Source organism: Chiroxiphia lanceolata, chromosome 2 (assembly GCF_009829145.1).
Source record: "Chiroxiphia lanceolata isolate bChiLan1 chromosome 2, bChiLan1.pri, whole genome shotgun sequence".
In the NCBI taxonomy this organism is placed as follows: domain Eukaryota; kingdom Metazoa; phylum Chordata; class Aves; order Passeriformes; family Pipridae; genus Chiroxiphia; species Chiroxiphia lanceolata.
The window spans coordinates 90,050,225-90,074,963 of NC_045638.1; the positions used below are offsets into that span (position 1 = coordinate 90,050,225).

Here is a 24,739-nt window from a genome sequence, read left to right on the forward strand (position 1 = left end):
CTTGGAATGGTATTCCAATTGTCTGATATTTACATCTGAGTAAAATACAAGATTATCCTCCTTAAAAGAAGTAAAAGAATATTAAGTACCCAGCAGTGTTACATGATTTGAGATTCAGGGAGTTGAGTTACCAGAGAAGGATAAAATGTACAAGTGCTTCGATACAGCAGTAAGGACAACATAAAATATATCCCCCATCCTCCACAAACAGAATAATCAACCCCAATCAAGTCTTTTTCTTCAGCACATGTATTCTTCCATCTGTCCTCTTTACCGGATCCTGCTCTATTGAATTTTAATAGATTTAACGTTCTTAGCACTAGTTTTTCATATCTATCAACTCCTAATTGATGCAGTTATATTTTATGTTCATTTGGCAAATGGAAAGCAACATACCTTTCAAAAATCTAAGCTAAAATAGTACATTTGAAGGCAAACTACCTTGAACTGACAAAGAAGTGGAATGAATGTATTACAAAACTATTCCTCACACAGTCACATGAGGGGACTCACTTCTGTCTTACCTGAGTAAAGCAAAGGACAATGACAGTTTTTTTAAAGGTCAACAAGCATAAGGAGGGAAACTGAGGAAGAAAAGTAGGATTTTCTCTAAACATCACAGTTAAAGAAATCATTCAACAAGTTTCACCAGAATGAACTGATGGGAAGAAAGGAAGGCAGACAAGTTAGCAAATTTATGAAGGTTACAGTAAGAGCAGAAAAGTCTCAATTTACCTGACAACAGGTCGGTTTTGGATGTCACCAAACTGCTGCGTTTACCATTTTACCCGCTTGCATTACTGGGGGGAAAAGTTTAGGAAGGAACATTCTCAAGGATTTTTCATAAGTTCTCACTCTTGCCATCGGAAAGGGGAGAAGGGGTTTTCTCTGGATTGTTTGACTTTTTTGGCTCCTGAAAAGTTTTGCAAAGAACAGTAACAAAGTGTGAACTGTTAGAACACATTTCTGTAAAAAAAGGTAGAATAAGTCACACAAAACAGAGCAACAACAAATCCCACCCGAAATCCTCACATCCAATTTGTGTCATTGTTTTAAACAAATAAACAAAACAAAAACTTTTCAACTCAAATTATGAACATGAGAGGTTTGAAGACTTCTAACAGCAGGCCAAGATCCACCATCAGAATGCTCCAAAAGTCACTCTCAAAGGTTAAGAAAGGTTTAAAGAAATAAAACAAAGAAAAAGGCAGCAAACATCTGGTTATAAATCCTGCAGTGTACAGCTTAAAACAATTCCTAGAGCAGTGAAAAAAATTAAAAATTAAAAAGACAGTAGCAACAGAAGTTACCTGTCCGAGCACCTACTATTCCATAGAGAGAACAGGAGTGGGTCGTGTGTCTCACACCAGCCATAAAGCCCAAAAACCTTCTCAAAAAGAGTGAGCCATGAGAAAGATACTGTACATGTGATCTGGTTTCAAAGTTTCTCTAAGCCCTTATGGTCCCTTATGTATTTAACTGACAGATTTTTGCAATAAGGGGAGAAAATATTTAGCAAAAGTCACTGGTTTCATTTGTTGGATTCTGTAGTCCTGTACAGCACCTGAAGAAGTATCTCCTTTGCGCCTGACATACTTAGATGTTCCAGAGATTATTTCCTGAGTAAGTATCACACAAAGATAGCACATGAAGTTGAGAAGTTGCTTCAAGAGTGACCATCAGCTCAGAATGAAAACATTAACAGTCAATATAAGCATCAAGCACTGACATTGTTTTACAGATGAGGTGTTTTAACATTACAAGAAAAGATTTTATAGAACACATTAAAGCATTGAATACAAGGCTTAAGATACAATCCATACATTGACATAGTAACACATTAATTATAAATACAGTAAGTTCAACAGAAGAAAATCTCCAGTGTTACAAAGAACAAAATTTGATCCCATGTAGATTAAGAAACTTATTCTTGCAAACAAGAGTTTCTAGCTGGCTCTTTCAAAGATTAAAATACGCAGAAATAGTTGTATCACCATCAGCTGTACTGGCACTATTGTAACCACCACTCTGTTGACCATTTTTTCAGCACATGCTTCCAAACCCACATATGGAGGTAGTGTTAGTGCAACTGTATGAAAGTTTAGCATGTGATTCTCAGCACAGGGAACTGAAGACGATATAAAGCTGACATCTGTAAAGTTCACCTTCAGTGGGAAACACTGACTGGTTACCATGGGCTAGATTTATTGGTGTTTTTTTTCCTTCAAGTAAAAACAAGACACTTCTCTTGCATCCCCTGGCAGTTCTATGCATTTCACTATTTCACTATTTCAGGAGGTAAGTAGGGAGTAAATACATGAGACAAGTGTGCCCATTTGTATCAATGAACCCTCAAGCAAGGTATTCATGCAGCATCAATACCCAGTGTCCAAACAAATGTACATGGTGTTTCAAAACCTGTCTCCCTCTGTGACCACTATGCATAGACTTATCTCCAAACTAGCAATGAAAGCACCAACCAGAGGTCTTTCAAAAAATCTTATTTTTACTTCACAAATTTTACAACTGTGAGGTGTAACCTGAACTTTCTAAAAAGGTGATAGAAATGTAAGGTTCCTGCAAGCTATGAAATACTATGGAGACTCAAAAAACCCAGTCCAGAACCTTCAGTTACCAGCTTTTTTCTCTAAAAGATGTTTCCTGTGATAGAAACACAAGGTCCCATTACACCAACTAGCACATTCACTCCCTGCTGTTATTCCACATGTGTTCACCGTATGACACAGCTGGAAAGGGAAGAATTGACCCTATCAGCCCCTAGAGGAGTACAGGCACCTACCAGTAAACAGACAAAAAAAAGAACAAACCCCCCCACCCCCACCCGAAATTCCCCTTAGATAAACAAGCAAAGGAAAAAGAGTCTCTGGTAGAGACAGTTTACTGCTCAGTGACTAGAGCTCAGTTACTAGAGAATTAGGTTTCTTTCATGTTTTGTGGTTCTGCGACTCTTCATGGAAGTCGAAGACCTTTATATTCTTCATGTATAACCTGCGCACTTGAAGGCTCAGTAAGGATTTGAAAATACCTTTACTGCCGAAGATCCTTTTTTTGCTGGACCAGCCGGTCCACTCTCCTGTTTAACATCAACAGTCAACCTTTCACTTGATTTTAATAATAATATTTAATTCTACAAAAAAAAAGAGCCATTTTATTACATTCCTTTTAAAATAAAAAAACCAAACTGTACAAAGAAGCATGATCAAACCTCCATAAAGCAGGTTAATACTGTTCTGTTTATTGCCTCTTGAAGACTCTCTGCATAGTGTCCGTGAGTTGTGTTTAAGGTCCAAGTGAAGATAAAACAGCAGAGCAGCAGAGAGGTGAGGAAGGGCCACAGAGGTGGGCAGTGCAGAACCTCAGAGGGTACATGGGACATGCTCCATTAAAGTATCCAGAAAACAGCAGCATTGCACACACACAACCCCCCTCCAAACAAAACCTATTTTCACAAGATTATTTTTCAGTTGTAAACGTTTTACTTTATGTTTTTAAAAAAGAGGCTTATCTCTCTATATATATCTATAGTTCCAGGGTTTTATGAACCCAGAGAATAAAGAGGGGAATGAAAAGGGAGAAGGAGGAGGAAAAGGAGGAGGAAGACAAGGACTGAAAAATGAGCTCAGTATCTGTTTTGGTTATTTGTTTTCCAAACCAGCTCAAGGCTAATGAAAAAATGCACAGCCAGAAGGATTAGGGAAAATCAGGAAGCCTGGAAAAAAATTAGGAGCTAAACAGCCAAAACCCCAAAAGAAATCAAGCAAAACAAATGCGCGCGCACACAAACACACACAAGTGTGTGCACTCACACCACACACATGTAAGGGGTCCAGGATCAATCTGCTGATTGATTGTGGACCTAGGTTATATACTTTTTTCTTTTATTTTTTTTCTTTTTTTTTTTTAAATTCTGGCTGAGCTCTCTTCTTTTTCTTTTTTTTCTTTTTTTTTTTTTTTTTTTTTAAAAATAACGCGTTTTTTTTTCCCAAAGCTACAAACTGAGTACTTCTCCCCAGTTATACTCTTTGGATTTCTGCCAACATCAGCTTTTATGTTCAGTGGGGAAAAAGTAAGCCTGGTACGTATTGTGTGAACTGCTTTATTCTAAAGTTCCTCTGAACGACTAATCACTTTTAACCAGCTCTTCCCTCCTCCACGCCTTACCACATTCCTCCCTCCGAAAAAAAAAAGTGAAAAATAAAAACAAATTAACAAAACCCCAACAATGTACAGGCTATATATCTCAGTGTTTTCTTAACAAACAGTCTGCGGTGTTTTCACTTTGGCCACTGTTAAAGATGCAGGCATAGAGAAGGGAGTGTTGGACTAGCATGTATTAAAAGAAAAAGGAACATTAACATTGCAGATCTCTCTCAGAAAGACTAAAACACTAACAAATACAAGTCGATGCACGTTTGCTTTAAACTAGTGTAATTCATTTTCACATTGGATTAAACATCATTTTGTATACCAAACATTACAGTGCTGTTTATCTCCTCCAACCATGCAAAAAATAGTTAAAACGTGCCATTTCTGCCCACAAATAGAATATGACTAATTCTCCTAGATACCTTCCAAAATCAGGATTTGAAATGAGAAAAACACAAGTACTAATATCCTCCTTCAAAAGCTTTATAAAGAAATTTAGACACAAAGCTGCCACTTAATACCAAGATGGTACAATTTACAGACTTTTACAGAAAGTTCTTGTTAAGTCAACTGACGCTTCTCTCAGCCTCATCATTTGAAAGGCCATATCCTGCAAGGTCAGAAAGTGATGACTTTAAAAGGATCCTGAACTTACAGCTCCCACCTACAAGAGCAGGAACAGCAGGTGTCCAGGAATTTTGAAATACTTGGTATTTAACACCTTCAACTCACATAAAGAATTTGAGGCACTCAGCAATTTACAGGATCAAGCCTTACAGAGGTAGAAGAGACTTTATTGGTGCAGTAATTCACAGAAGTTTCTAGAGAGCTGCCAGACAACTTTCTGAAAATCTTCAAGTGTGAATCATGCTTCAATGCTTGCCTGTGAAGACACATGAACTGCAATATATCTGGGGACCAAAGCAGCATTCAAATAAATCTGCTGCCTGGTTATGAACTGAACATCTTTATTGTAAAGCTGATGCTGACGAATGAAGACAATTTAACGTTCTGCAAAAAGGTAGGACAGCAATCACAGCACGTGTGCCTTTTACTCTTGCTCTCTTGACTGACACACCCACCCCCTTTCCTCATTTCCTCTGAGCGTCTCTGATAAACAGCATTGCAAGTTGGCTTAAAAAAAAAATTTACAAGAGAGAGTTCTGTTGGTCATCTATTTACACGTGGCATCACTCCACCAGGAGTTTAATCTCATTGGCTAATAGCTGGTTCATGTTGAATAGAGCCCCCGGGAGCTTGGTGAGCAACTCTCTCTCCGTGGTCTCAGGGTCGCTGTCGACAGAGCTGGAGCTAGCACTCATATTGTCGACAGCGGCACTAGCTGGAGGGCCCAGCTCTGGCTCGCTAGTCTCGCTTGCCGTGGACACCACAGAGAGCAAGGACATGCGCCGCGTCAAGCGGCCGGGGGTGAGCAGAGAAGCGGCATAGTCCGCTATGATACCAGCTACATCTAAATTACAAGCCTTGTCAAAGGCAATGAAACCTACATTTGCATTGGCCTCGCAGACGTAGAATGAACCGTCGTCCTTCATCAGCAGGTCAATGCCGCACACATCCATCCCCAGGATGTTTGACACTTGGACTGCCAACTGCTTGCCTTGTTCACTCAGTGAGCACATCATTCCTACACCACCTGGAAAAAGTGAAAAAAACTTGCTGTCTGTACTCTGGTCATGGGTGACTGACATCCTTCTCAACCAGTTAGCACTTTTCTGTTGGGAAGCTCCAAAGTGAGCCTGTAAGCAGACTGCTGATGACTCAGAAATCAGTCTCCTTTTCCTCTGTGACTACTAATGAACTTGAAGGCACAGGAGGATTTCAAAATATTCTGACCTGCCTTTGGCAGGTCAAGATTATGACTTGTTTAAAAAGCAGTTAAGTGATGACTTTTTAGTCCAGAAAACATATCACACATTTTTATGATCCCAGGATATTAAAAAAAATGAACTAGAAAACCACACTTGTTCCTTCTAAGGTAGAGGCTTTCCCTACATATTTGTAAGTTGTCACAAGCTCTTGATAAGACTACAGCTCTAACAAATATAATTGGGGGGAGTGGGGGTTAAGACGTCGTCTATTCATTATGTCCCCTCTCAACTTGTTATCACAGATTACTGCCTTTAAAGCAAGAACTAGGGATCATTTGTGTCTGAATCTCAGCCGGTCCAGTTAACAGTCCATCATCTAAGTATTAACTGACTCAGACTTCATCTATCACAATACTTAAGTTCAAAAAATACCCAAACAATAACAAACAAAAAAAATATTTAGCAGAAAAATCTTTCAGGCTACATTTCCTCAGCATCAGGTAGTAACTAAAACCTCTCAGGCATTTTGACTAACCAAAACTGTACTACACACGAACATATTTTATCCTAGCCCTGCTCAGGTTCAGTACAGTTTTAGTCAGGCAACCTCAACACTCCTTCCTCCTTTTACCTTCATAAACCCTGTGCCCAAAGCTATGCAGTCTCAGTTCTGAGTATGCTACAATCAATGCAGTAACCTCCTCTTCCTTCCACATGTGGTCTTTGAGGGAAGAGGCTGCAGAGAGGAACTTGACAGACTTAAGGCGGCACAGAAGATGCACAATGCAAATCCAACTGTTTATTGCCTTCAACAGTTTCCTCGACGTTCTCTTCTACCCTCTTGCCAACTCTCTCCTCCACCTCCCTTAAAATGTTGCTTTCTGTCTTCCTTCTTTTTCTGTTCCTCTCAACAGGATGGAACAAATGATAACATGGCATTAGCATGAAACTGCCACTACCACATCAGCTGCTCCATTTGTGTTCCAGAACTTTCCCCTGCTTTTCATTCATCCTATCCATCTAATACTGTGGGTAGAGAATGTCTCTCCCTCTGTGTCTGCTCAACATGCATCTTACTTAATCCCTACTCTTATGTTCCCTCTGTAAGCCCCCAGCAGTAAACACAATTAATACAAAATAAAACCTGCAGCTTATTTCAGTTGGCTTTGTGATTTTTCAGCTGGATTGAAAAATTCTGACCAAAACTACCAACAGTGCTTTTCCTACCAAGTGAGCAGTTACTCTGCATCCTCCCATCTGTTGAGCAGCGGAGCATGGTGCCCACCACACGGCCTCCTACTACGATGACACGTACGTCCTTGCCATGGGACTCTTTAACATATTTTTGAAATAAGTAAGGGGCATCATGACGGATCAAATGGCTTAGGTCGGCCAAATGGTGCTTGTCTCGTGCCAGGAACACAGCTTTACCTGTATGGAGAAAAAGAACATCAGAAGACTGAAAACAGCTACTCATTTGAGCTGCCTCAGTGATTCAGCACATGAAAGTAAAACCTCTGACCAGCATGCTGCCTGTTCTCAGAGGCCCCATCCACATACCCATATACCCATTTACAAATTCTGCCAGGGACAACAGTGTTCCACAGATGTAGTGCTTTTAAGTGTTCAAGTGCTGCTGACAGAGCTGAGGAAACATGTGAGGAGTTAAAAAAAAAAGAAAGAAAGAAAGAAAGAAAAAAGAAAAACTTGTAGATAAAGGAGGTGGTCTTGCAATTTCTACTCCTTTTGGTACAAGTCCTTAATGAGAGGAAAAAAGGGAAGAAAAAGAGCAGTAGACATTTAATTAATAACAATTTTATTCATCCAAGAGGACTGGACCCACAACCTACAGCTTTGACACACAGGAACCAAAGACATGAAACTGTTAAACACTGGGCAACTAAAAACTCTGAAGCCACAAGTGTGCCACTGCATAATCAACCACTTCCCTGTTGGGAAGTTGCTGAATGCTGCTCTTCCCATTACCTACAAGGGCTTACAACTCCAGAATGAGGTTTTGCAGTGGAACAACTACATTCAGAGAAAAATACTAGACTCTACAGTATCCAAGATAATTTAAGTAGATTCCACAAGACATGAAATGAATGGAATATACTACAATTTACAAAAAAAACCAAAAAACAACTCTTTAGAAATCATTAGCTTTTCTGCAAGCAACACCTCTAGGACTTGGAATTTTTAACCTAAAATATGTCATTTCATTCCCCTTCCCTTCTAGAGCACACCAAAGACTTCTTTGTTCTTTCCCAATTTTAGCAATACTGATGAAAGTCACTTCTGAAACAGACTCTACCAATTTCCACCTCGTTTCTCGTCTTAAAAGACTGCATTCTTTCCCCCCTTTAGCTACATTTCCCAACTCCTTTTCCCCTTTCCTAAGGACTCTTTCTATGTCATATTAGACTTATGTTTTGCAATAGGGCTGCACAGTTCTTGTCACAGAACTGTCATTCAAATATCTTAAATAAGGCAACAGGAATGCAGCAGTAGCACAAGGAGGAGAAATAATATGTAAAGAATTCCATCAAGGGCTCCAAAGCCCAACTGGGGCAGCCTCTTTCATCAGGATTTAAGGTCTCCATAACACAGAACATTGCTTGAGGAACACAGAATTTCTCATTACAGAGAAATGAGAATGTAAGCTTAAAAATCATGACAACACAGCAAAAACCTCCATGTGCTTTCTCTTCCTCCTTTCTCCTATTCCAGACTTCATGTCTCTTACAGGCACTTAATAATCCTACTGCATTCTTGAAATTAAATAGGAAGAATGATGCCATGGAGGGAAACTCTCTAGTTCTTGGGAATTATGGAGCATCACAACATCTTGGCAAAAACAAGATTGGCACATTTGCTGCAGCAGCAAATTACACAGAAAACACAGCTAAAATTACTTTTATTCATCCGCCAGCACCTATGACCATGTTTGCCTGTTTATTTTAAATGCCATTTCTAAATGGCTGTTCTTCAATTAATGTGAAAAAGTTTCCCCAACTCTCTTAATGTGAAAGGATATGTACTGTGCATAAATTTGCATTAGAATGCCTGGAATTTAAAGTGCTCTAAAGGCAAAACTTGTAAACAGATTTACATGTATCCTAGCTAAAAAAAGGAGAAGGAAGTCAATAGCTGTAACTATCACTGTTTAACAGATCTTAACTAGAGGCAGTGTCAAGTCAAATCCACTGCCTCAGATATTCCACAGTTGTGAAATTCAGCTTGCTGCAAAATCAAACTCCAACTTGGCTTTATAGCTCCACATACACTTTAAAACCAAAGTGGTGTTACCACCAAGAGAAGCAGGTCTCATCTTTCCCAGCCCCAGCATTTTGCTCTCACTCTTCCATTACATCAAGACAAGCATTTGTACTAGTAAGTGCTAAGTCATGTAAGGAATTAATCTAAGTAAAACTAACCCATCTAGATTCATCCAGCATCAGTTCCTGATTCCATTTACTACATGGCTACAGAAGCACTCAAGCCAGCAGAAGAGATGCACCAGCGCAGAATAGAGTGGCAGCAAACTGACACACAGTAAGAAGGAAGAAGTGTTGTCTTTTAGTTATGATTTTGCTTAAAGCAATTGCTGGTTTATGTACTCAAACTTCATTTTTAGTCTGTTTATATTTCTAGTATTTTTTAAATTGGTTTTAAAGTATATTAAGAACAGAGCAACCTCCTGTGCAAATAACCTCTGAAATTGATTTATACTCAGTTTCCTTTAGTAGATTGCTATCTAACACTAAATTAAGTTAATGTGTTGTTTCATATCCAATACTTAAAACAAAAAACTAATAACAGAAAAAAATTAATCTGAACCTGCTGTAATACCACTGGCACTGTCAGAGGTATTTTTCAGAAAAACAGAGATCCAGTTTGACAAACAATACGTAAGATTTTATTTAAATTAGAATCCTAATTACAAACAAAGTCAAGTAGAAAAAAAGTCACTGAATGAACTGAGATTTCATTTCTTAAGCCTATTTAAAAGCATCCCTAAAATCCATGTAGACTTCTATTTTCCTAAGGCCCGACCTTCCATTATTCCAGTTCGAAGCTTTCCCCACAGAAGTCACCAAAGCACCATAATTTTGAACCCCTTTCCCCCCACACTACTGCAAGACTAGGCTCTACTAAAACTGTTTCCCAGTGTTGCAGTCTATTCAACATTCAGAAGTCGAAGCAGGATAAAATTTATATGTACTGGAAAGAAGTCCAGCACCTAACAGAAGACCTTCTTAACTATCATTCCTTGATGAGACCAAATCTTGAAAGTGCTGCTCAGAATATTCCTTGGCCTCACCCCTGACCTCACACCCACCTCGATGACCCCGCGTGTTCTTCACCACCATAGGGAACTCCAGCACTTCCGCCTCATCAATCATTTTGGAAAAATTCTCATGACCACCTGGCAAAAAGAAAACCAACAACATTATGTGCCACCAGTCTGGTGTGGCCTAACTGGGGATGTAACTGGTGTACCTTCCTCCCACCCTTGCAGCTTAGACAATGCATTAAAAACTACCAGTTAAGAAAAACTTGGTCATGGAGCATGGTCAGACTTTGAAGATGCTTGTGATCTGTGGGATACTAACTCCTACTTCCTTTGAAATTGAAGACACAAGTTGACAAAGGCCTCTTGATCACAATTGCAAAAGGTTCAATCTAATTTCCCAAATGTGAATGACCTGACTCTATCATCTTGTTCAAGTTTACCCTTTTTACTCTAATTCCCACCTTTTCAAGTGTCTAAAAGGAAAACAGCAGAGACATAACACTAGTAACAGTTCCATCCAAACTACTAACCAGGAAAGCAACATGGAATACAATGACAAGGCATAATCCAGAGTAGCAACCACCAATACTTTGTCACTCCACATTCCCCCTTTCCAAGGCTCAAGTGTCCTGTATCTCATTCTCCCTATATCCTAATGTAGTACTTAAACCTTTTAATCTCACTGCATCTGTAAGGACCTTAGAGAGTAGCTTTTAATGGCCATTCACACGATTATGGTTGATACTCCAAGGTTCTTTGAGTTCAATTCACAGAAGACTGACCAAGTACAAGAAATAAAGACAAGAAAGTCAGCAGACAAAGGGATGAGCCCCTCTAACAGCATGTGCAGTAAAGCACAAAAGTTAAGCCAAGACCCTGATCACAAAGCCAGCAGCAGCCATCACTACCCTACCATGGATTTTAATGCATGCCATGGAATAACATGTCATTCAGCACATCCTGCTTTACTTGGCAAAGCCATCTCTCACTGATAATTTGATACTTGCAGTTTAGAAAAAATAATAAAAAAAAGAAAAGAAAAAAGGTCATGCTTCTGTCAAATTCCAGAGGCAGGCATTAAAAGTAGTGGTAGAGAGTTATGAACAAACACATATGTTTCTGCAATTATCCCATCATTCATGGTCTTCCCTTCCCCCCAAAAAATTAAAAACTCATTCCTTTCTCAATGAGTTAGAGCAACTACATGTATAAAGAAAGGCTGCGTTTCTTCTCTGATGCGTTTTCACAGTAAGCGATGGAAATAGTAATTTATAGTAATTAATAGAAAACCGTGGGTTTTGTTTGTCAAGTTTGTTTCTGTTTTTGCCAAGTTCCCATTACGAAAGCCTATTGGTGCAACAACGCAAAGGGGAGGAAAGCATTGGCATTTCTCAAGAAAGAAAGGAAGGTTGAGAGGTATCTTCAGTTCTTTAATAGATTGTAATTAAGAGCTTCAGGGTAGCTCAGACAAATGGTTCCTCTAATCTAGCACTCCGTCAGGAACCACAGACTCCAGAGGCAGGCACGAGAAACAATAATTAGCTGTTTTGATGGGAAACAAACCCCAAACAACCGTTAAAAGTTGAACACAAGGGCTTGTACTCTCTTTGTCCTTCCACAAAAGCTAATATATTTGCAGATACTTTTATTCATATAGAAGTTTAATCAACTTTCAGATTTTAACAAAGGTTATATCTCTGTAGTATCTTAGGACATTTAGCTCCCCAAGTTCTTGTCTGTTGTTTCTGGCAATTGGAAAAGAGTTAAAAATGTTCTAGCAATAACAGCCAAAGTTAGTTGCTTGGAAGGCTGAGGTACAGTTAAAGTACTCTTCTCAAAGCATTACCAGCTAATAAACAAAGCCAAAACCAGAACCTGAGTGTCGCAACTTTAATTTCCTCTCCTGGTTACTGAGCACTTAGCTGTGGAACTAGCCTCATGCTACCGCATTTCTATGGATTTCCAAAACTTGACTCACATCCTTTGCACTGCAAGAGCGTAAATAGTGGTAGGCAACTATGTTATCCTTTTGATCCAAAAGCCTTACCATATGAAAAAGTGTCTGGAAGAGGCACACCGTGACCAGCAAGTTCTTGAAACGTCCAGAACTTGTTGACACAGTTGAGGATGGCTTGGGGACGGTTCATCAATCGACAGCCCATCTTCTCTAGGTGGCGAAGGACTGTGATATCGCTGTCACTCTGGACCCAAGGTGTTGGCACACGCACGACCACCACTTGTGGGTAAGAAGTAACGAGCTCCCCTTTCACCCGGAGACCTAAAGACAGAAGAGAAAAACATCTCAGTTTTTTACCATCCCATCAGCAAAAGGTAAACAGGCAAAGAAATACTGCACTATCTGTGATCACAACAGAGATACTAGACTTCAACAGTGAGTGTTGAAACAGAGCAACTCTCCCTACCATGCATCTTGTCAGTTGTGCTGTTTCATACATGTCACTCTTAACCCACCTTAAAGGTAGGACTAAGCAAAAACAAGACTTTATTTAGGGCACACAATCTTGGGCTTCTTTCCAGGGTGAAGGACACTTTTTCTAGGTTGACACGCCATCCCTTCTACGGGTGTTAGTTCTACACTACATTCACATCAGCTGTATTAACAGCTCAGGAGGTTCCTGCCTCCCACCACTGGTTCTTGACTACATGATGCAGTTCATAGCTTTCCCAGTCCCTGCTGTATTGATCCCTCTGTTTGTGGTATAACATTACACAACATATTGCCAAAGTAACAGAGATTAGATACGATCCTTAAAAAAAACACAAAAAACCAGCAGTATTTTGAACATAGGTAATTTCAACAATGTGATTTATAAGTATTCAAAATAACTTTATCAGCTAACAGGGAAGCACCCTGTCACATAAAGGTAGGAACTAGAAGGAAAGCCAGCTTTGCCACCAAGACCAATGTATTAATCATGACCTATAGTTTTATAGACTAATTCTCTGAAAAAGAAACACTGAAAGAGAGGCTGCAGGAACAGGAATACAACAGGATTGGACAGGAGGCATCAAGCTCAATGAAGACAGTCTGGCATATGAGGATGGGAAAAGACCAATAGGATTTGATATTCACATTACTCGCTTTATGTTCAAAGTAGAACTTCATGACTTCAGCATCAAATACAGAGCTCACACTGTAGTCAGTACTTTAACAGTTAAAAAAGAGAAAGCAGGTGGGTTGAGAAATCACAGTGCATCTGCATTTCTGTGCCTACCAAAGGCCAGCTGTAACTACTGAGATCTAGCCAAAATTAATTGATTAACCTGATTACTCTATTCCAAAGATGTTACTTTACAAATACAGACTTGTACGTACTCAACCTGAAGACACAGATTGCCAAGGAATATATTTCATTTGAAAGTGCATTTGAATTGTGAGAGATGGCGGGGGGGGGGGGGGGAAGAAGGGAAGGTGTTCCCCTCTCTCTACTTCCTCTTTTTCTTTTCTTCTCCCAACCAGGATGTATTTAGAGCTTGCCTTAAATAAAATGAAGCAACCACCTAACTCCCAAAAAGGAAGTAGATATATGCTGCCCAGTCCTCAGGAGGACACAGAACCACACCCTGGAAAGGCCAAAACGGAGGCACATCCAATTCAAATTCCTTTTTCCAATCCCCACAGCCATAATTGCACAGAGATGAGCAAACATAAGCAGACGGGTGCTCTGGCTGCTCACCTCATTAGCACCAAGCACTGCCGCATTGCAGCTGACATGACTCGCGTGTTTAAGCAAGCAGGCTTCAGACACACACTCCTCCCATTTCATAAAGGCATCTCAAGCAAGAGTAAAAACAAGACACTGCTACAAACCTAAGCAGACTGTGAACATCACAAAATGGACTACCATCTCCTTTAGCCAGAAAGGGAATAGATTCAGCAAGCAAAAGATTTTTTTACTTATTAGTCAGATTCCACCTTACACATGTATTTTCCTATTTAGGTGCATGCCCAACTACCCCACTTTTTGCCCATGTAATTGCATGCATGTCCTGATCCACATGCAAGCTGTGCAACAATCATTTTAAAAAGGAGTGCATATTCTACACAATCCCAAAATTGCCACCGTCTCTGTGTAGTGAACCAAAACGACATAATTTTCCAATTCATAAATCTCTCAGTGTATTTTGTTGTTTCGCTTTAAAGTCACGCCACATGCTGAAGTTTTGCACCATGGAATCTGAAACAGAAAAACAGCAGTTTGAGGAGATGTGTATGCCTCACCTGGAATTCTCCTGAATACCTGCATTAGACTTGACTATCAAACTGGTGTAAATTTAACCAGGCCACCATCCCCCCTAGAGCAACTTCTGAAGTACAGTGATGTTATCAACAGAACAATCTGAGCTTTTGTTCCAGATTCAGTCATATTCTCTGGTATAGATACCATTGTCCACAGAACGAGAACAAAAAAATTCTCTCCCCTTACAGAAGGCAGTTTACAAACAAAAAGAAGAGCTGCTCAATGAAATGTATAATTTGAATCAGTACTACTGACATGCGCCATAAAAATTAGCTGCAGTTTCCCAGCAACACAGTGTTGCAAACAGAAGCAGCTTTATTACAGTAAAAAGGAGAGCCAGATTCTGCCATTTTGGAGTGAGCATGCATTCAGCATTCCATGTGAGACCCATTAGTTAACAATCAGGTTAATGGTCATTATTGCCTACTGGGCTGAGGATATAATATTTATTCACTATGATGTGCTGAAAACAGTAACACAAAAGATATTAATGCACACAACTAATTTATTTTCCAAAGAAATAATTCATGAACGCAAAGAGGAATAAAGGAAAAAAAAGACATGTTACAGAGATGTTACTTAGAGAGTGATTAAGAAGTAATCAAAGTTTTTTTTAAAATCATAGTGCCCTTAGTTGAAAGAGACCCCCAAGGATCATCATGTTCAACTCCTAGCACTGCACAGGCCAGCCCCAAGTATCACACCATATGCCTGAGAGTGTTGTCCAAATGCTTCTTGAACTCTGTCAGGATTGATGCTGTGACCACTTTCCTGGGGAGCCTGTTCCAGTGCCCAACCACCCTCTGGGTGAAGAACCTTTTCCTAATATCCAGCCTAAACCTCCCCCAAACACAGTTTCATTCCCTTGGGTCCTGTCACTGGTCACCAGAGAGAAGAGGTTGGTGTACGCCCCTCCGCTTCTTCTCATGAGGAAGTTGTAACTGCGATGACCCCTCAGTCTCCTCTTCTCCAGGCTGAACAGACCAAGTGATGCCCAAATCTGCACACAGTTGAGATGAACTCTCTTCTTTTTGCAGTAATAGTACCATCCTGGTCCCAAAATAGTGTTAGCAGGTTACACTCAGTTGCCTGTGGACAATGAACCAACCTCACATACACACAGAAGGCAGATGCTCGGATCAGACAGAAATACCTTGACAAATAACAAGTTGGTCCATTTGCTGTCTTTCTCAGTGGATGCCTATGACAGTGCAGAAATGGCAGACAGCTATACAGTCCTTTGAAGTACCAATACTAAAAGCCAGGAAAGGGAGATTTCATGCTCATCATAAAACAACCATTTTATCAGTGTCTGGGGAACAATTTTTTAGGTCATCATATAACATTTGGGTATTCTTTGGTTCTATTACATAAAGACTCCTGAGTTGGCGTATCACACAATAAAAACAGATGTAACTTGAACAAGTCCTGTTCTTTCACTCAGTTCCAGCTTCCTTTGTTTTTCCTCTCCAAAATGGAACACGGTACACCTATAACATTATAGATCAAACATCACAGCACTCAGACAAAACATAAAAGGAATTTTCACAATGTGAATTCTAATCAACTGGGAATGAACTTGACCCCTTACACCACATCTGTCAAACTCGAAAAGCTTCAAGTTTCTCTCAAAAACAGCTCAAAGAAGCACATGATAGAACTGAGTGGGTAAATGCATGATTATCCATCATTTGCCCCAAGTAGTCATCCTGCTTTTCACTTGCAAAGAATGGCAAGTGAGCTTAAAATGCAAAGTTGCTGGTCTCTGCTAAAAAGGGCTATTTTGACCCAAACAGATAGAAGCCACCACGTAAACCTGTGAAGACCACAGAAAATGGACGGACTGTTAGACTGTTAAACTGAAGAAAGAGGCAGACACTACTACTTCTGTTACCAGTGAAATAAGAAGGTATGTATCTATACCCTAATAAAAGTTCTTGAAACACTAACCTCCAACATGGTAGAGCCCATTTATATAGCAAGATATGCTGGGTGACAGCTGCCTCTCTAAAACCTGATTTAGTGCAATTTTAGGGTGGATGCACTTATTTTGGAAAAAAACTCACAAAATTCTGGGACTTCCAAACCCTCATTAACATATGCAGGGTTTTTTCAGTACCTTCTGATCTCTTTTCTATGACAAGTTTATCTCACAATCACAATTTGTCAACTGAACAGTCTCACTCTTTGGAGTTATTATTTAGGTGGCACACATTCCCAATGAAATGCCTCAAAATACAGACATACAAACAAAACTTGACTTAATAAGTTGCTGCCCATCAGCTAAGACTCCTAAGCTATGTGCTTGTTCCCATCTTACAGCGAAATACAAGGCAAAATGCATGACCTTAAGTCTCAGTGAATGGATGCTACACTACTCACGAATCTCACAATACAGCTGGGACAAGCTTGCTGCTCAAATACAGGCACTGTATTTGAGCCTGCAAACCAAACACTCCTCTGCAAGCCAATCAAAACCACAGTCAGAGTACACCTTTTGCAATTTATAAGCACTGGTGTTTCATCTACACAGTTATCCTAGTTTTTTGTAGTCCAGAAACTCTAGGAAACACTTCTGCGATGACAGCATTATGGATGGCTAAAAAGGATCACGATTGAGAAACTGTGTGGCTTCTGAACATTTTAATTCACATCCAAGCAGTATTTTAAATTGCTTACGTTTCTGAAACTCATTATATTCAGTTTGCAGCCTACACCATTCCCTTCCAATCTCTACAAGACTCATTTATCAGCAGATTAGTAACTACTGCAAAGCAGTATCTCATGTCCAGTTTCCATGTTACAAACAACTGTACTTTATCTGAAACAATGCAAATGTTTTCATACAAAGAACATAATTTCAGGAGACAGGTCTAAAATCTCAAAGATTTACAAGGACATCAAAAACCATTTCAGATTTTTTATAGCTCTCGATATAGCAAACATCAGGCATTTTTAACAACAGAAAAACTTGGTAATATTAAATAAATTTATAAAAGTATTTTCAGTCCAAATTATAATTTTGGACAACAGTCAAAATAAGCAAACTGAGTCACCAAGGCAATGAAATACTCAGGACTCCAAAACAGGTCTACAAGTACAGCATGTGACCATAAGAATCACAGTCAACTTCTTCAATAAAATAAGATGCAAAGCTAAATGCCTAAAGTATTTAATACACAAGCAGAAGGAGATCTGGGTGGGCTTACACGTAAATAAAATTACTGATACCAAGCTTCTATTTTTATACAATGATCATTATTAAGTGACAGACTAAGCCAGATGAAAAGATTAAAGTAGCTGGAAATGTCAGAAGATATGGCCTGGGGAAGAAACCCAAAGGACACTGACATAAGAATAACAAATAAGAAACTTCCCCAGGGAGAAATTTACCCTTACTTCTATATGTACATTAGAAAAACCTAAATCAGGGAACAGGTTTCCATGATGAAAAAGACCAAGCTTTTCACTCTGTGCCTGAAGACAACTGTAACTGCCTTGCTACCCATCACATTTCTGACCAAACAGATCCAAAGAGCAGGAATGATGCACAGAAGGTGGGTTTGCCAGTACTCCCTATGCAGTGTTGCCATGAATTCAGCAACATAAAACATTCTAGTCATTAAGTCATCTTCTTTCAAACTGACTTCCAAATGTATACATTTCACAGAATTTGTCTGAAAATTGTGTGACTATTAAATTATTTCATGTAGAGCATGGATAACTATGCAAGGAATCCCCACTCTGTGGCCTCATCTGCCCCAAGCAGCCACTTTAACTTCAGTAACTACCTCTGCCTATAGCAAAACCCCTAATAAATGCCAACTCTCTGAAATACATAAGTAAAATGAAGCAGGAAAAAAGCATTTCAGTATTCAGACAAATCCAGTATGTGGAGCATTTTTCTAACAGACATACAAGCGTACAAGTGGAATAACAACTGGTCATCGTGCACGCAGCATTACAAAAAATAAAACCTGAATGAAGTTTCAAAAGCACAAAACATACATCAGCTCCCATCATATTCCCTCGAGGAGCTAGCAGGGTCTGAGAACTTCCAGAAATATTATCCAGATTTTTCCTCAGAGATCTGTACGCTACCCTGAAAGTCTCCAGCTCTCACAACTTTGTCATATGAATTTATTCATCCACCCATCCATGGAGTTGCTAACGTTTCCCAGATGAACAGTCACTCAGCAAGCCGATTATAATGAAGTCATCTCACTCAGCTGGGAAAAACAGGTAAGCCCTCTATCACACAAACATTTCCTCGTATTTTGAGGATATTACATCCTGCTATTTACTTTTCCCAATTAATCAGTTGTTCTCACATAAATCACTGAATTTTTCTACAAACCTGGACTCACTCCTGGTCTCAAAACAGGGCATTACTATTTCTGGTTCATCTCTCCTCCCAGTATCTGTCAGCCACAAGACACTGCATAATATTTGCATTAAATTTTTAAAGTGTTTAATAATTACTGACAGTTTACTTGCAGGGAATTAAATGTGTTTCACCCTAATTGCCATGTAAAAGCAAGCTTCAAGCTCCAAAAGGGAGATATCCCAAACTTTAATAGCAAATTACTGTAATAATAAGATATACATTCCCTCACTAAACTAAACACAACTAGATCTCTAAAATTCTTAAAACTCAGCATACTTCAAATATACATTCTATCAAGACTGTGGCAGAATTTAGTAATAATTAACAAAAGTGGAATTATCATTAACAAAGTACTATTCTATACCTCAAAAGCTTGCTGCTATTTAACTTTATGCATCTCTTATATCTAAGCAACATAGAACTCCCAGAAATTGGGTGATACATTATTTTTTCAAATTTATTTGAAAAATACAAGTTCATGGAGATGTGTAAGTATTTTGGAGCAGCTGACATTTCCTGGGGGTTTTGCCAAAGACAGAGGCAGTCACTGAAGTTAAATTCTTCTTCTGAGAAGTGGCTGCCTGTGGCAGCTGTATATTAGATAAAGTATCACACTTTAAATGCAATTTTATTTAAACCAGAACTTAACCTTTGAAAAGCAGCTAAGCACTGCAATTTTAGAGAACCACCAATTTATTAACACTAAACTTCCCCTTTGAAGTTGCACAGGAATTTTCTCTGTATCACTTACCACCTGACAACCACAGTTTATTAGTCTGAACACTAAGTAGTCACAACTTCTCCAAAATTTCACTGCCTTGTAAAAGCCTCTTTGACATCTAGTATTACCAAGCTATTTTTTATTCTAGTGTACAAAGAAACAGATTTCTACAATACTTCTGTGCTAGGTGTTTTAAGTGCATATTCTCTCCCTTCCTATCCTACTCACTAGTATTTTCAAACCAAATTAACAAGTGCTGACATTCAACTCCATGTGTTTAATATGACCTCAATTTCCTTCTCCACAAAAATTTAACCAAAAACAATTTCTCGCCAAGATACACTTCCATAGCTCTGCAGTTCAAATGAAATCACACAGAGCAAAGACAAAACCAATCTCTCTAAAACAGCACTATGTCATACTATTCTGAAACAAGGGACAGAGAAATTAAGAGGAGCACATCCAGCTTCAATTCATAAATTCGTAACATAAGCACTGTGAAAACCCTCACAAAAGGCCACTGCTGCAGCTCTAAACAGAGCAAACAGGTACTCGAGTCAAACCACCTGTACTTCACGTCCCTTCCTGGACTCAGAGGACCTCTTCCCTTTCCCAGGAAGAATACAGAAGTATTCTTAGAAATGCACAGGCTATTAAAAATGGTGAAAAATTTAGTAAGGATCATGATGCTCAAAGTGATTGTGGCCATTCTGGCCTAGGGGTTCTTTCTGGGCAAAAGGGGAAAATAGACCAAATGCTTACATGCATACCTCACTAAATCAACACTAAGCAGACTGATTATAGCTAAATCTTGCTTCTGAGCTGTATTTCTAGTCACCACACATTGCTTGTTTGTAATCCCATCCATACACACTTCTTCAGAGTCATGCATAACTGCGTATTGAATGGACCCAAACGTAAAGACATAGGTAAAAGGGATATCACAAACACGAATTATTGTTTTTAAATAAGTAATCAATTTAGAAAGATATTCAGATGCAATCAATGTCAAATTAGTACAATATCTTAACAACTGAACATTGTTTGAACCTAAGTTCTGTTGCTATGTCTCTCATGTCTAGTAGGAAAAACCTAAACACTGAAAACTGGATCATTTCAAAATTATATCAAAATTATTTCAAAGTTAATATTTGTGATAAAAATTTCATACACAATTGCAATGGTCTTAGAAACTTCAATGTTTTAACAATCTATGAATATCTGAGAACATAGATTAGCACTCCCAGATGAAAAACCAGTATCATATTTATATGTCAAAGGCAGCATGAACCAGGTCTAAGAATAAAGTAGGGACAAGAAAGAAGGGGAAAGTTATCTACCTAGAAAACAGAGATGCGACTAGAATAGACCATACAAAACTTCATAAGTAGTGAAGAACTGAAACTTAGAAAACAGTTACTTGAAATCTGAATTAAAAGCTGTCCTCTTCCCCCCTCTTGACAGCTGACCCACTCAAGCTGACAAAAGCAGTAGGGTCCTAACCAAATCAAATACCCATGAGTTACACTCAGCAGTCACCAGAGCTAAGATAAAAGTGAAGACACAGAAAACAAAAGAACAGGAACATGCTTGGTTATCAAAAAAAAAAGATATTCTATACCTATCTCCCTACTGCTTGCACTTCAGAGCCAGCCATGGTGCCCACATGTGTGCACCACAGGCCACCTCAACAAATCTGAATGCCAGAAAACTAACAGGTGGAAATAGGTGGGGGTTTTTTTTGCGAACTTCATTAGCTTGTGATTAGAACATTGAGTCAAAGTGCCTGCACAAGGAAGAAATGATGGTGCAACTGGGAACAGGGGTGACAGAGGGAAACAAGGGTTCCCCATTTTGGAAACCAGGAGCTGTATATTTAGCAAGGCCTTATGATGATGAGCAGATCATCCTAAGTGCAATCACACAGCACCTACAGGATGGACAAGGGATCAGACCCAGCCAGCACGGGTTTAGGAGCGGCAGGTCCTGTCTGACCAACCTGATCTCCTTTTATGATCAGGTGACCCGCCTGGTGGATGAGGGGAAGGCTGTGGATGTGTCTATCTGGACTTCAGCAAAACCTTTGACACCATCTCCCATCACATACTCCTGGAAAAGCTGGCAGCCCACAGCTTGGACAGGGGCACTGTGCTGGGTTAGGAACTGGCTGGAGGGCCGGACTCAGAGAGTGCTGGTGAACGGAGCTGCATCCAGTTGGTGGCCAGTCACTAGTGGCATCCCCCAGGGATCAGTGTTGGGCCCAGTTCTATTTAATATCTTTATTGATGATTTAGATGAGGGGATTGAGCCCACCATCAAAAAATTTGCAGATGACACTAAGTTGGGGGGGAGTTTCGATCAGCTGGAAGGCAGGAGGGCTCTGCAGAGGGACCTGGACAGGCTGGAGAGTGGGGCTGGTTCCAACGGGATGAGGTTCAACAAGGTCAAGTTCTGGGTCCTGCACTTTGGCCACAACAACCCCATGCAGCGCTACAGGCTGGGGACAGAGTGGCTGGAGAGCAGCCAGGCAGAAAGGGATCTGGGAGTTTGGACTGACAGGAAGCTGAACATGAGCCAGCAGTGTGCCCAGGTGGCCAAGAAGGCCAATGGCATCCTGGTCTGGATCAGTAACAGTGTGGCCAACAGGTCCAAGGAAGTGATTCTTTCCCTGTACTCAGCGCTGGTGAGGCCACACCTCGAGTACTGTGTCCAGTTCTGGGCCCCTCAGTTCAGGAAGGATATTGAGGTGTTGGAGCAGGTCCAGAGAAGAGCAATGAGGATGGGGAAGGGACTTGAGCACAAGTCCTATGAGGAGAGACTGAGGGAGCTGGCGCTGTTCAGCCTGGAGAAGAGGAGGCTCAGGGGAGACTTCATCACTCTCTACAACTCCCTGACAGGAGGGGGAAGCCAGGTGGGGGTTGGTCTCTTCTCCCAGGCAGTTATCAGTAAGACAAGAGGGCATGGTCTTAAGCTCTGCCAGGGGAGGTTTAGGTTGGATATTAGGAATAAATTCTTTACAGAGAGGGTAATCAGGCATTGGAATGGGCTGCCCAGGGAAGTGGTGGATTCTCCGTCCCTGGAGGTTTTTAAGATGAGACTGGATGTGGCACTTAGTGCCATGGTCTAGTAACCGCAGCGGCAGTGGATCAAGGGTTGGACTTGATGATCTCGGAGGTCCCTTCCAACCCAGCTGATTCTATGATTTTATGAAACCTTCACTTAAACCCACTGCTCAGCGCAGACCACACTTCAAAAGCAGACATCTGTTTATAACCTAGACATGATCTCCTGGTTTCTATGTGTCTGTAAGTGAGACTTCTTGCGCCTCACTAGGTTTTCTGTACCTCCCACTAGGAGAATCTCAGAACATTCCTGGATCAAGTAAGTATGCTTTACAGTGTTTTAATCTAAAAGCATCTTTAAGTGATAGAATACCCACTTGTGCAAAGTGTCTGTCCTGTATCATGTATCTAGAGCCCACAGACACTGACAGCCTTAGATATAACAAGTTCTGGAATCCACTCCCCCCTCAAACACAGAAATCCATAAACATTAAACAATCCCATCCTAAACCACAAGTTTTCAATGTTACGGAACAAGAAAAGAATCATAAAATTATTAAGGTTGGAAAAGACCTCTAAGATCAGATCCAACCACTAACCTAACACTGCTAAATACATGTAAACATACCTTACTGTAAACTCACTCTACACACAGTCACTCTTTTCTATGTTTTAAATGTGCAACTTCTGTTCATTTTGAATAGCAGACGAAGGAGAAAAAAGTTAAGGATACACCTGAAAAAAAAAACGTAATTGGACAGGTCTTTCCAAAAGTAGGAAGAAATCTCAAGGAAGATGGCAGTTTCTCCTCCCATCTGAGATTAATTGAATTTTTTTCCTGCAATGCCAAAAATCTACTAAATATCTTTAAAATGTGCAACTTAATGCACCTCACTTCTCTCTGCTACCAAACAATGACCTCTTTTATCTCAGTAATCTGCCCTTTTTTTACTTAAGCAAACTGCTGTGGAGAAACATCCCATGTGAGTTTTCAATCTGTAATGAAGACATATATCCTTCCTATCTGTCTCCCATAACAGAAAACACATCTAGAAGCACTTCTACACTGTCAAAAACTTTTAACAGATTATATCCAAATCCCTATCCTTTCCAATTTTTCCTAAATATGTTTAACTGAGCCTGAATTCTGGTGAATGGAAAGATCGCCTCAACTTATTTTTTTGCCCTGCCATTGCAGTCTAAGGCCTTTCAAATCAAATTGTATTAAATTTACGAACTGGAGGCACTTATTTTGGAATCAAATGTGTCCTTCTAAAAGGAAAGAATTTAACTGTGATATTTTGGAAAAAAATTGAGTTAAAACTGACTCCAAAGCTTGCAGAGATAATATCAACTCCTGTCAACGGGGAGATTCTCTGTTTCTTTGGGTTTTTTTAATGTGTCAGAGAAAAACTTTATTTACTCAGGTATACAGTATACAACAGTTCCAGGTGTCATCATGAGTACAGTATTTTTGTACACCAACAGCTGCACCCCTCAAAAAATTGTTCTAAACCCAAAGCTATAACTGAAAATTTCTTTGTTTTGACAGACTAACATGAAACCATTCACAAAACAAAGGAGAGAAGGAAGAATTACATTTTTCCCAAACCTCTGTAAGCACACTCACTGAGCTTGGTTCCTCTTCCCAGTTCTAAAGAGTTAAATTACACCACAGTAGCTGTACACACGCTCTATGCCCAAACTGTAATGAAAACACCAAAGTATTATTTCTCACCTGATCCGGACACAGAAGCTTCCACCTAATGCCAAAAACATGTTAACTAATTAAGATACTTACTACACTCCCTAATTAATACACTCTATACAATCTGTAACTTTCCTCTTAAAAGAAAATGCTCCTCAGAATTACACAGGTACACAGTCCTTCCAACTAGTCCAGTCAAATAAAAAAAATCATGTAGCAGTAGTACTGTATTCACAGACAGCAGGCTAAAGCAAGCAGAAGGGAATCTGTCAATGTCAGCTTGTTTTGACCTTTGAAGACATCCCA

At 39.7% G+C, this 24,739-nt stretch overlaps 1 protein-coding gene across 9 annotated transcripts in view; it reads right to left on the bottom strand.

Annotated features, from left to right (window-relative positions):
* Positions 1-3,235: 3,235 nt before the first annotated feature.
* The window catches only part of RIMKLB (ribosomal modification protein rimK like family member B), a 44,069-nt gene continuing 22,565 nt past the window's right edge, over positions 3,236-24,739 (bottom strand). For 8 of the 9 annotated variants that reach the window (XM_032678516.1, XM_032678512.1, XM_032678514.1 and 5 more), the window contains 4 exons: positions 12,341-12,571; positions 10,339-10,425; positions 7,224-7,427; positions 3,236-5,821 (listed from right to left, as the gene is read on the bottom strand). In XM_032678516.1, coding sequence (XP_032534407.1) covers positions 5,358-5,821; positions 7,224-7,427; positions 10,339-10,425; positions 12,341-12,571 — 986 coding nt within the window. In that variant the 3' untranslated portion in view covers positions 3,236-5,357. The remainder of the gene's footprint in view (positions 5,822-7,223; positions 7,428-10,338; positions 10,426-12,340; positions 12,572-24,739) is intronic. The other variant, XM_032678518.1, reaches the window with a different exon arrangement.